The sequence below is a fragment of the Carettochelys insculpta genome, chromosome 15 (genome assembly GCF_033958435.1).
Source record: "Carettochelys insculpta isolate YL-2023 chromosome 15, ASM3395843v1, whole genome shotgun sequence".
Taxonomy (NCBI): domain Eukaryota; kingdom Metazoa; phylum Chordata; order Testudines; family Carettochelyidae; genus Carettochelys; species Carettochelys insculpta.
In genome coordinates this window covers 18,686,397-18,698,848 of record NC_134151.1, presented here as the reverse complement: position 1 = coordinate 18,698,848, position 12,452 = coordinate 18,686,397, and the positions used below count along the sequence as shown (strand labels likewise).

Sequence of the window (12,452 nt, the reverse complement as noted above, 5' to 3'; positions counted from 1 at the left end):
ATATTTGCCCTTTTCCAGTCTTCTGGAATCTCTCCCGTCTCCCATGATTTACCAAAAATGATTGTTAAAGGCTCAGATACCTCTTCTATCAGCTCCTTGAGGATTCTAGGATGCATTTCATCAGGCCCTGGTGATTTGCAGACATCTAATTTTTCTAAGTAAATTTTAATTTGTTCTTTTCTTATTTCAACTTCTAAGCCTACCCCTTTTTCACTAGCATTCTCTATGTCAGGCATTCCTTCAGATTTCTCAGTGAAGACCGAAACAAAGAAATCATTAAAAATGTAAAGTTTGTGATGGGATCTTTGAGGAGTGGCAGAATCCCCAGCATGGTCTAGCCCTGTTCTGAGTTAACTGACTGTATGCAGCAGAATTAAGTGTAGTTCTTAGTCTGAGTGTGCTTATGAAGAGCTTTTCTTTCTCTAGAAGTAGGGAAGGGAATGGGAGGAATCTGATTAAGTAAAAGGTGACGGTTGTGGACCAGCTAGTTAAATAGCATCATTTTCTTCATATCTGTTTAGGCAGAATTCATATCTTACTTATCTCCTGGGGTGTTTGGGAATGGGATGGAGGGATAGGGAATTGCTCTGGTGACATCTGTTGCTCAGAGCCCAAAGCGCAAATTCTGTTATTTCTCCTGCTTTCTGGAGTGCTTTTGTTCAGCTGGTTGATCTTTGAAGAGAATCAATTTGTTATAAAACTCTGTGAACTGCATTTGAAAGGGACTCTTGGAGATTTACATTCAGAGAATCCTTTCAGAGATTAGCAAGATGAAAAAATACCTCTTAAGAATGAGAAGAATAGAGCTTTAACTTTGGACTTGGAGCACCAAAATGTCCCCAGTGTTTCAGCTCACCTAATGAGGTGAACTACAATAAAGTGATGCAAACCTTCCGAGTGTACTTTCAGTTAGGTTGGAGTATTGCCTGTCTGTTAGAACTAGACTGCTGGTAAGACTGCCAGACCTCCAGGATTGGCTAGAAGTCTCTAGGAACTAAATATTAACCTGTAATTAAAATTATGTCATCTGATTAAATCTCCAGGAATATATTCAACCAAAATTGGCAACCCTAACTGCTGGGTTAGATTCTCAGCACTAGAAACAATGAGAAGTCCTGTAGTACCTTAGAGACTAATGGATTTATTTGGGCAGAAGCTTATTTCCTAATAAATCCATTAGTCTCTCAGATGCTACAGGAATCCTATTGTTTTTAGATTAAGGCTATGTCTACACTAACCCCCTACCCTTTTTGAAAGGGGGATGCTAAAGAGACACTTCAGGGTATGCTAATGAGGCACTGCAATGAATATTCAGCACCTCATCAGCATAACGGTGGCCACGGCAGTTCGAAAGTGCCCCTTTCTATCGCATGCAGCTCGTCTACATGGGGTTCTTTTTGAAAGGACCCCATGTAGATGAGCTGCGCACGATTGAAAGGAGCACTTTCAAAGTGCCACAGCTGTCATTATGCTAATGAGGCACTGCATAGTCATTGCAGTGCTTCATTAGCATATCCTGAAGAGTCTCTTTAGCGTCCCCTTTCGAAAGGGGGGGGCAGTGTAGACCTAGCCATACAGACTAACATGGCTGTCCCTCTGAGAAATCTCAGCTGTCACTGTTATTTAGGTTCCAACTTTCATAAATGACTTCTATTTTTGAGTGCCCAGTTTTAAGACAAGAAAGATGTGGGCACATACTTTAAAGTGACTTCATATCATTCTCACCAGTTGCCTTTTTTGGTGGGAGCTGTGATTATTATGCACCTATGAAGGTCCAAACTTACAGGTCTGAAGCTGGGCGTGTAAATACAGGTTGAACCTCTCTCATCTGGCACCCTCGGAACCTGACTGATGCCAGATAAGCGAATTTGCCAGACCTTGGGAGGTCAATATTGTTTAGCACATTACTAACACTTTTACTGCTTACTGGACTCAGAAGACATTTAGTGGTAAAATACAGCTAAATAATAGCACAGAACAATGGGAGGCAGGACTGGTGGCTGCAAACAAACTTTATGGAACTGTGGGAAATGTGGCCACACTTATGATGTGGTCGTTGGCTAACTAAAATCATGCCAGATTACAGATGTTGCTGGATGAGAGAATTCCAGATTAGAGAGGCTCAACCTGTAGAGACATACAAAATGTACTGTTTTTGAAAATGTGAGTTTAACTGCTTCATGCATCCAGCTAATCATCTGGAGCCCAGCCATAACATCAGCCTCCCTTGGATATTGTGCTTTAATTTTTTGTGAATTATTTTCTGATATCTAGATGCAAAAGGCTTTATAGCATGAAGTAATAGAACTTTGTATAATATCTCTGATTTGTGATCATTCCCTTTTAAAACTTTCTCCTATTCCACCTCCTTTTCCTTTGGAAGAAACTGATCCTGATAATACCAATGTGACCAATGTGCTCCTTGATCTTTAAGTGAGTTCAAGATATTTATTCTGACAACCACTGATTTCCAGATAGATGACACAAAGACAATGGCTGATTTTATTTATTAATAGAACAGTTATTTGTCAACTTGCTTAGATTTTATCTCTGCTAACATTCCCAAGCTGGTTTCATTTCTGATAAATTCCATGCACATGGCCTCATTCCCAGCATGACAAGAGCACACACTACATAATTTTTGTAAATTAAACTTCCTTTCCCCCAGCTTTAATCATATGGTAATATGTGTACCAATTGGTAGATAGGAGCATATTTATTTCTGGATGAAAAATTCACATCTCATTCAGTTCTGACTTGGTTTTCCAAAGAGCTTCTGGATTAAACCATTTGTGTCAAAAGTGTTACAATATAGTCAGAAATATGGATATTTAATCATTCCTGTGATTTATGAAGTAGGAGATACTTCAGCAGGAGTTTGTGGGAGGAGTATTTGTCTCAGGTGATTGATAATGGAGATAGAAAGGACTTCCTCTCTTGAGCACTGGCTTGATTCTGGCCTAGGTCAATAGTGGCTGAAAGGTATTTACTAACCAAACAACTGTTTGGTGGCCTCAGTGACATCAATGGTATGATCTGTGGTCTTGTTCCTGAAACTCATGAAACATCATCCATAACTGTTAACTGTCCTGGAACTCTTGAAACATCACACATAATGGCTCCCTTGGTGGCAGTTCAGTCAGATCCCAATGCTGAAGAGGGCTGGTCCCTCCATGAGAGGCTAAGCACACATGAGTGGGAGATGAGTCCAGCCTCTGCTGTGGAGAAATGACTTTCCAGGTAATGTCAAACTGGCACCTGACACCAGCATTAAATTCACTTTAGTAATAATGAGGTTTTAATGGGTTTCATTTTATTACTCATCTGGGTAAAACACTATTAAATCACACAGGTTTTAAAAGCCTGCAAATTATCTGCAGTGATGTATGAGTACTACAGGGCTCACTGTATTAAATGCTAGAACTGAAAACCTGCCTTACTGTTTACAGGGTTTTGTTACTCCAGCCAAGCCTCTCTTAAACAAAATAACATCTCTGTCCATAGGGTTGCCACTTGAGAGCATTGCATTTAGGTTTAGGCTAGAGATCGGGAGACATTTCCATAACTGAAATCCACACCAATTCTGGCTTCTGCAATCAACCACTGAATCCCTAACCATGCAGCAAATGTCACCTCGTCTGTGCTTGTAGGAGGTTCACAGGCTTATTATTTTAGCTTTAACTAATTTTTCATTTGAAAAATCCCACCCATACAAACAGCTTTAGGCTTCATAGCAGCTGATTAAATGTACAGTCCCAAATGAATACCACCCAGCAGGAAAAATAACCATATACAAATACAAAAACTCAGCCAACTGAAAAATTAAAGAAACAAAACAGAACATTTCCCTCTGAGGAATATACCCCCATCCTCTCCTCAAAACCCTATGGCCATGTCACACTAGAACCATCTATCAATAGAAGTTGCTGTTGGAAGGTATCTTCCGACAAAACTTCCATTGACAGATTGTGGCCAGATTGTCAAGTGGATTGAAAGAGTGGTCCACTCTGTCAACAGAGAGCAGCTGGACTGCCTGGCTGCTCTCTCAACAGAATGGCCAGCTGGAAGCACAGTAGAAAGGGCTGCCCAGTGTCCTGTCGACAGAGGGCCCCCTGGAACGTCCAGACCAACTTTCTGTCTACAGAATCTGTTGCCAGAGGTGTTCTGCCTCATGGGAGAGGGATAGAATGCTGCTGACAGAATTGCTGCATTCTGTCAATTTACTGTCAACAGAACGCCTTGGGAATGTGGACACTCTGCGGGTGTTGTCAACAAAACACCGGTTTTGTTGACAAAACCTTCTAGTGTAGACATAGCCTATGAAAAAATGGTTTTTGGAGCATGCCTGGAAGATCATCTAAACTATTTTGGAACAAAGGAGATACCGATATAGAGTCAGCCTTGGATTATACTGGCTTCTACTGGAATCGTATAGAGCTGAATGATAACAGTGGTGAAGTCCATCGGGAAGAGATAACTTCAGATATAACCACTGCAAACAAAATCAGAATCTGGTGTAAAGTCCATATGCACATCCATGATTCCCCATGTCAGGCAGGCTGTCCCAGGGCCTCTGCTTCAAGATGGGAGCAGGAATTTAGGGAGTTTTGAAGGCTAAATAAACTTTCTACTTTTGTGTTTTGGAAAAAGGCTGTATATTTTTCTCTCTTTATCTGAAAGCTTTGTTAGATTGACTGTCGACCTCAATTAGCAAACATGACAGAATTGATTTTCCTGTCTATTTTTTCTTCCTTCCTTCAAGGATGATGGTTAAAGGACAGGATAATAAGCTATGGGAAACAGAACTTGCTAAGAAGCAATTACAGAAAGAAGAAGAAGAAACAGAACGGTAAACACAAACATTACAGTCAGCTAGTCAAGGTTTCTTCAGCCTTATCTGCTTTAACTGACATTCTGAAAAATTACAGCTGGCATAAAAACAACTTCCTTAATGCTAAACCCCTGCACATTTGCCTTTGATAATGCTGGACAGCTCAGTGATTTTATTTGTTCTTTTATAAGATTTTAACTTCCCACCATTATCTATGAGATCTTATAGGGCTTGTCTACACTTGCCCCCAACTTCGAGGGGGCACGTTAATCAGGGCAATGCGAGATTACTAATGAAGTGCTTCGGTGGATACGCAGAACTCTATTAGGCTAATTCTCACCTGCGGTAACTTCTTAGCATCAAACTTTGAAGTGCTGGCATGCTTGCAGCCTTGGACACTTCAAAGTGCCCACGCTACTTTGAAGTGCCTTTACTCCTCAAAATGTTGAGGATACTTTGAAGTGCCTGTGGCTACACACAAGCTGGCACTTCGAAGTTTGTCTCTTTGAAGTTGCCGAGGGGGAGAATTAGCCTGATGAAGTGCTACATATTCACCTCAGTGCTTCATTAGTAATCTCCCCTTGCCCTGATTAGCATGCCCCCTTTGAAATTGGGGGCAAGTGTAGGCAAGCCCTATATGTAAACTTTCAGAGCCAGGAGGAATGCCTTTATGTAGGGCTGAGCTGTGCTTAACAGAACCATTTAGAAGCGCTGGTGTGGGATGTACCACCTTGCTGCAGCTGCTCATTCACAGCAATAGAAGTCAGAAAGGCTGAATCCTCAGCATTTTCTGGTAGTATGGGGAACAGTTTTTGCTACTGCCCTTCTCTCCAAATGCCAGCTTTGTTAGCAAGGAGTCCCTGTGAGCTGCATTCAGGGCATCAGTAACCTCAGGGAAGGCCATACTTTGCAGGTCAATACAGTTGGGATGCCATGAGGAAAGTGGAAATATTTAAATCTGTGATTGATTTTAAATGGTAAAAAGTGTGTGTGTGTGCATGGGCATGTGCCTGTTAATGTAAAACGCCATGTCAATTCCATAATGTGCTTTTTTCAGAAGAAGGCATTGTATTTGCTCCTGCTTATTTGGGTTGAAGGGGAGAAACCTCCTTCTTTGCATTTTAGTGGTAGGTGGGGTTTTGTTTTGTTTTGTTTTGTTTTTTTAAGAAGAAGGAGGAATTTTGGCCAGAATGTTCAAAACATTGGTCTGAGCCACCCATTGATTGTAAGAGATGTGGCTGTTATCCACAAAGCTGTGTTATTTTCTGTCTATCTTGCAACCCAGTCTTCAGCTGCCTAGAGCTAGCTTTCCTCTGGGAAGGTACCTTGCACCGTGGTCTTGATCGTTCATATCTGGCTTGGCTGCTCAAGGCTCCTTATCAAAATCTTCCCAATGCCATCAGGATCTGGGCGCCAAGGGAGAAGTCAGCACCACCCTTCCCTTTTCTCCCTTGCTTTTTCATCCCTCACTTCGCCCCCACACAGTGTGCTGTCAGTTCATGTGTGGAAAAGAAATCAGTTCATCCAGCAGGGGGAGCCAGGCTCCCACTGAGTCGCTGCACTTCTGGAATGTGGTGAACAATGAACGTCAAAGAGGGACAGTGAGTGTGTGACTGTGGAGTGAAAACTGTTGAGGTGGGAAAGGAAAGAGAAATAAACCAGCAGGGAAAGATGAAGCGAGTGTGGTTTGGGCTGGGATCCCTGTCTCCTCTGCAAGCCACAGCAGCCAGCCTGTGGGGTAAATGACTTCTCCCCTTTGCTGGTGAGTACATGCCACTGGGGAAAGAATTTCACCAGGTCATGGTGTCAAGTCCAGTTGAGAGTCTTGTGTCCTTTGTTTGTCTGTGTAAAAGTGTGTGTGATTTGTTTGTGTTTAGTGTGTGCGTTTTTCTGGCTGTTTGATTTGTCAGGGAGTTTTGTAGGTTATTTTGCAGTTCTTCAGTGCTTTTTTTGTGTGTGTCTGTGTGTGTGTGTTTGTATTTTGTGTCTGATATTACCGGTTGCTGAGCATCAGTGATTGCATATAATCTTTATTTGTGGAGGGAATGTGTGTGTGCTCACATGGGTGTTGTCATTTACATTTGTTTTTTAGAGTAGTTCAAAAGGACAAGTTAATTGCATCTACTTGTTTTCATGTAAATTCATTAACCTTGTCTAGTTTTCAATGGTGAAATACTGCGTGTCTACCCGTGTGCCACTGAGATGCATGTCAGTTAGGACAGCTGAAATTAATACCCTTTGCTCAGTCAAATACCAGCGGTTTAGCTGGTTTATTATCCTTTTTGCGTCTCACTCTGTGTGTGACTTGAGTGTACAGTATACAGCCTACTAAGCTAAATAACGGTCAGGTGCAATGAGACAGGAGGAAGTCGTGTGGCATGCTTTGGAAATGTTCCTTTATGGACTACCTCCTTGGATGTTAGACGGGGTAAGTTGGGGGCTGCTCTGGAGTTTCCCCATTGCATAGTCCCATGTTTGTCTTTCCCCTTAATGCTTTAGGAAGAAGCCCCAAGTTAAACAGACTTTTCCTGGAGAGGCGATGCTGCCACCTGATACCCCAGGCAGAAGGAAGCCTTTGTTATTGGGGTGCTCCACTCAGCAAGACGGAGGGAAAGTCCCTGGGAATGGAGAAGCAAATCCCAGGGCAGGGTGCAAGAGACCCTGAAGAGCCTGCTGCACCTGGGCTTTGTCTAACGGCAAAGTTGTGCTGGGGTTGGACCTGATCCCTGGAATGCAGCTGTGAGAGTGGCAGTTGGAAAGAAGATTATTCCTTGATAATTATGGAGAACTAGTGTGGCAGCCAAGTCTCAAAGCAAACTGTTTTCCACAGGAGTAGGAACACATTCCCACAGCTTATGGTAGCCACCGGCCCCAAAGCTACATAAGAGGCTGAAGGGAGCTCCACTCAGGTCTTGCCCTTTTTCTCGTCCTTTTCCTTTTATTTCTTCTTCCAGTCAAGATCAAAAGACAGAAACATCACTCAGATCTTGCTAGAGTGTTGGAAATACCGTGCCTTTGTTTGGGGGTGATACGTATTGATGTGCCACTTCCATGGGATGTACAAAGTGTGATTTAGATGAGGACCATTTAGATTGGACTGAGCGGGTTAGTAAAGTTTGCAGGCTGCACACAAAGACTGGGTGGAATGGAAGCAGCCTGCCGTGCACTTTATAGGACTCTAGTTTTAAACAAGGGATCTTTATGAGGGAACTTGAAAGCCAGACCTATTGTTCATCTGAAATTAACTCCTGCCGATTAAACCATTGGCTTTTATTGCTTTTCCCACCTGATGCAATGCAGTGCCTCTCTGTTAGTTTTGTATACGTGATTTGCTATGCAATTCAAATACTAAATCAAAAGGACAGAGAAACTTTCACCCCAGGACAAACAGAGAATCAAAGGTGCAAGGTAGGATTCAGATTTTCTTGTTTAATTAAAAATAATGTGAGCCTTTCTTTATGAAAAGTGTTTGAAAACACACACATACACATAAGGTAAATTTATTTTCTTTGCTTCTAGGACTGTGAGACCTAAACAATGTGGAACAAAATGAGAAGTTGCTCCCCGAAGCTTCCCATAAACAGAGACCTGGTATATTTTGTAGCTGGAATGTACTGAGGGTGAAAGGGGGAGAAAAAATGTCTCATCAGTTAGAGGTTTGTGAAATTAGAAACAAAAGCACCTAATGTAATACGCTTCAGTAGGTCTGAAGGGCTAGTCAAATGGACACTGGAAGCACTGGATCAATAGCCTATTTAAGTGGGGATTTGTGCAAGCTTGAAAAGTGATTGCACTCCTGTTGGTTGGATATTTTTGTAGAGGACTCAAGCAGGACATATGCAGATGGCCTGTTTCAATTGGGATATTTTGTGCTTGAGCAGTACAGTGTAATTCAAAAGGGAAAAAACTGGGCAGATTTGACTGTGTTTGTAAATTTCAGCTACTTGCTATACAGTTTTTGATGCCTCTTAATGCAATTCTGAAGGTGCATGGGATGCACCCTGGGTCAAGATATTATAACACAAACCTTCACTCTGCTGGACAATGAGTAATTAATGGACGCCTGAGGTATCTATAATCTCTTTAAGGAAGGGAGTTGATGTCATCATGATTTTCATGATATGATTTTCCCTCAGGAGAAACTATGACTTGGAACGACACCACTATGGACGGGGAAGGGTCGCTTGTGGAAAGGGACTCCTCCTTTCAGATCCTTACAGGCTGCTTCCTTTCTTTGCTGATACTTTCCACACTTCTTGGGAACACATTGGTCTGTGCAGCTGTCATTAGATTTCGCCATCTCCGGTCCAAGGTGACCAACTTCTTTGTAATCTCCTTAGCAGTGTCAGATCTTTTAGTGGCAGTCTTGGTCATGCCTTGGAAAGCTGTTGCTGAGATAGCTGGCTTCTGGCCTTTCGGTTCATTCTGTAACATCTGGGTGGCATTTGATATTATGTGCTCCACAGCCTCAATCTTAAACCTTTGTGTCATCAGTGTGGACCGATACTGGGCCATCTCTAGTCCATTCAGGTATGAGAGGAAAATGACCCCAAAAGCAGCTTTCATTTTGATTAGTGTGGCATGGACCTTGTCTGTACTGATTTCCTTCATTCCTGTGCAGCTGAACTGGCACAAGGCTCAAACCACAAGCTTTTCAGAGGCCAATGCCAGTTTCCAAGGCATAACCATGGACAACTGTGATTCCAGCCTAAACAGGATGTATGCCATTTCCTCTTCTTTAATTAGCTTTTACATCCCAGTGGCTATCATGATAGTCACCTACACCCGGATATACAGGATTGCTCAAAAACAAATAAGACGCATCTCAGCTTTGGAAAGAGCAGCAGTGCATGCTAAGAACTGCCAAAACACCACAGGGAATGGAAATACTGTGGATTGCCAGCAGCCAGAAAGCTCCTTCAAAATGTCCTTCAAAAGGGAAACAAAAGTCCTGAAAACTTTGTCAGTGATCATGGGGGTCTTTGTATGCTGCTGGTTACCTTTTTTCATCTTGAACTGTATGGTGCCCTTTTGTGAGCCCAGCCCACCCTCCAGGGGAGTAGAACCCTTCTGCATAAGTTCCACCACCTTTGATGTTTTTGTTTGGTTTGGATGGGCTAATTCCTCACTGAACCCCATCATTTATGCCTTCAACGCTGATTTCCGCAAGGCGTTTTCAACTCTCCTGGGATGCTACCGACTCTGCCCTACTTCCAGCAATGCTATAGAAACTGTTAGTATCAACAACAATGGGGCAGTTGTTTTTTCAAGCCATCATGAGCCCAGGGGGTCTAGCCCCAAAGAGTGCAACCTGGTGTATCTGATCCCACATGCTATTATCTGCCCAGAAGAAGAAGTTCTGAAAAAAGAAGAAGAGGGTGAACTATCTAAGACTTTGGAGAAAATGTCTCCAGCACTGTCTGGTATCTTGGATTATGAAGCTGATGTGTCCTTGGAAAAGATCAACCCAATCACTCAGAATGGGCAACATAAAACATGAATGCTAAGGTTTGGCCAGCAAAATCTAATAGTCAAAAAAGATATACAAGATTCTTTGGTAAGAAACAAAGCTCTAGTGATATTATACTGTCACGCAAAGCTCAGAGTTGATAACTTGATGTTCAAATCAAACATAAAATTTTAAACAAAAAAAATATTGAAAACCTAAAGGTATTTCTGTGTTGTTCATACTGAATAAAACAGAGACACAAATTTAGATACAGTGCAGTGTCAGAGAAGATATTTCTTCTGCTCTATAAATAGTTGTAGCCACTGGTTTCTGTTGTACAATGGGACAAGAAAAAACCCTTTAACAACATAATTAACCTTTGAGGAAAATGAGAGGATTTAATTTGCCATGTATAGTGATACTGTGTGCTACCAGGTTTTAAATAAAATTTGTGGGATTGAAAAAGGTAGATTGATGCCTTCTTAAATTATTTCTGAAAAACAATAGAGCCTTATAATGAGAATGGGTATTTTTAAAGATTTGGGAAATAATATGATGATATTGGTTTTATTTATTTATTGTTTTAAATGGATATTTTCATATAACAGATCTAGCTTTATTTAACTTATTTATAATGTCTAAGTAATGAGATTTTTCAAGGGTCTCACAACTGCATTTTGACCAGTCAACTAGTTAGCACTTTGTAAACCACTATAAACACAAAAGGATACAAAGAAAGCCATCTCGGATAGTCTGAATAGTCAGTGTAAGAAGCAAGGCGCAATCATAAAGAGTACAGCAAAAAACTGGGGAGAGGGAGTTAATGAAGCTGATGCCGTGTAGAATTTATTTATTTATTTATTGTGGGATTGCTTAAAATATAGGATCAGAGTTGACTGACAAGGTGCGAAAGCTCTTCCCATATAGAAATAAAAGGAATCCCTGCTATCTATTTTTAAAAAGTTTCCTGTTTCAAAGAGTTTGCTAGAATGTCAATTGTGGGTGTGTAAATACCTTAAATATGAATACTACCTTAAGAAGAGTCCAGTTTGAGAAGAGAAGCTTCTTATATAACAATCATTAGAATATAATGTTTTGTATTTATGTAAGATAAACAGCTTTCTCAGACTTTTCTTATTTGAAGTCTTGGATATCTTTTCTGAATAAACACAATTGATTATAATGGTAGTAAATATGACAGATCTTGTTACCATCTATATTATTGCAGCAACACCATTAGTCAAAATTCGTGCTGTCTGTCTGCTAATGTAACACAGCCAGATTAACAATGAGTGAGGTACTTTAGTGCTTTACTTTGAGAACTAGAATGACACTAATTTTAGTCTTAAATATGTTAATAGTACATTGAATAATGAATAGTGCCTCATTTCCATTTTGGATGAAGACATTTCTAAATGCGTATGGAGCTGCAATCCACATCTTCAGATGTCTTGTGAGCTCCTGAAAATTTGCCAATGTTTATTTTGACAACCGCTACTTTTTCATGGTACTTTGAAATCAAAATTCCTGCCACTTTTCCTTTGTAATGTCAAAAGCAGTCAGTAAACATTAGCAACAGTCATCGTTATTACAATACAGATGCATTCCGAGGGGGCCATTTGTTTTATGGAATGTTAGCAAAATATCCTTCAACAAACCTCTTCACAACCTTTATCAAAAAGTGTTATCAGGAAAAGAAAACTGAGAGAAAAATTAGAAGTCTAATGAAATATATACATCCTGCATCAGGTCTGTGTTATTTATGTATTGTGAATGTTTTCATAATTTTATTGCCTGTATGCTGCTTTCATACATATAATAAAATTATTTTGTGAACAGAAGGTCAAATAAAACAATCTACATTCCATTTATTAAATAGATTCTGGTTTTTGTTTCTCATATTGGGTACATTAAAGACAAGAACATATTAACTTTTTTTCCGGTGACATGCCCTAATATGGAACCTCACCAGTAAGGTTAACAGGAATTTTCCATAGGAGCAGAAGAAAGCCCTTTGTAATGAGATGGTTTTATGTTTTTTATTTAAATTGGCTGCTGGTGTTCTTAATGGACTGGAATTCGAAAGGACTCAGATGTATGATTTTGAAATTAAATAGCTACACTCTGCTTTATAATGGTGAGTCTGAAACATTTAACTCTATAGGGCCTGCT

General features: G+C 40.7%; 1 protein-coding gene across 1 annotated transcript; it reads left to right on the top strand.

The window, feature by feature from the left end:
• The first annotated feature begins 7,563 nt into the window (after positions 1 to 7,563).
• DRD1 (dopamine receptor D1) lies at positions 7,564 to 11,954 on the top strand. Its single transcript, XM_075009605.1, has 2 exons — positions 7,564 to 8,239; positions 8,351 to 11,954. The coding sequence occupies exon 2, from the start codon at positions 8,976 to 8,978 to the stop codon at positions 10,329 to 10,331; it is 1,356 nt and encodes a 451-aa protein (XP_074865706.1). The 5' UTR covers positions 7,564 to 8,239; positions 8,351 to 8,975; the 3' UTR covers positions 10,332 to 11,954.
• Positions 11,955 to 12,452: the final 498 nt, after the last annotated feature.

Bases quoted from the DNA above. Each gene is read 5' to 3' on its own strand.
- DRD1 (XM_075009605.1), top strand. From the start codon at position 8,976: ATGACTTGGAACGACACCACTATGGACGGGGAAGGGTCGCTTGTGGAA.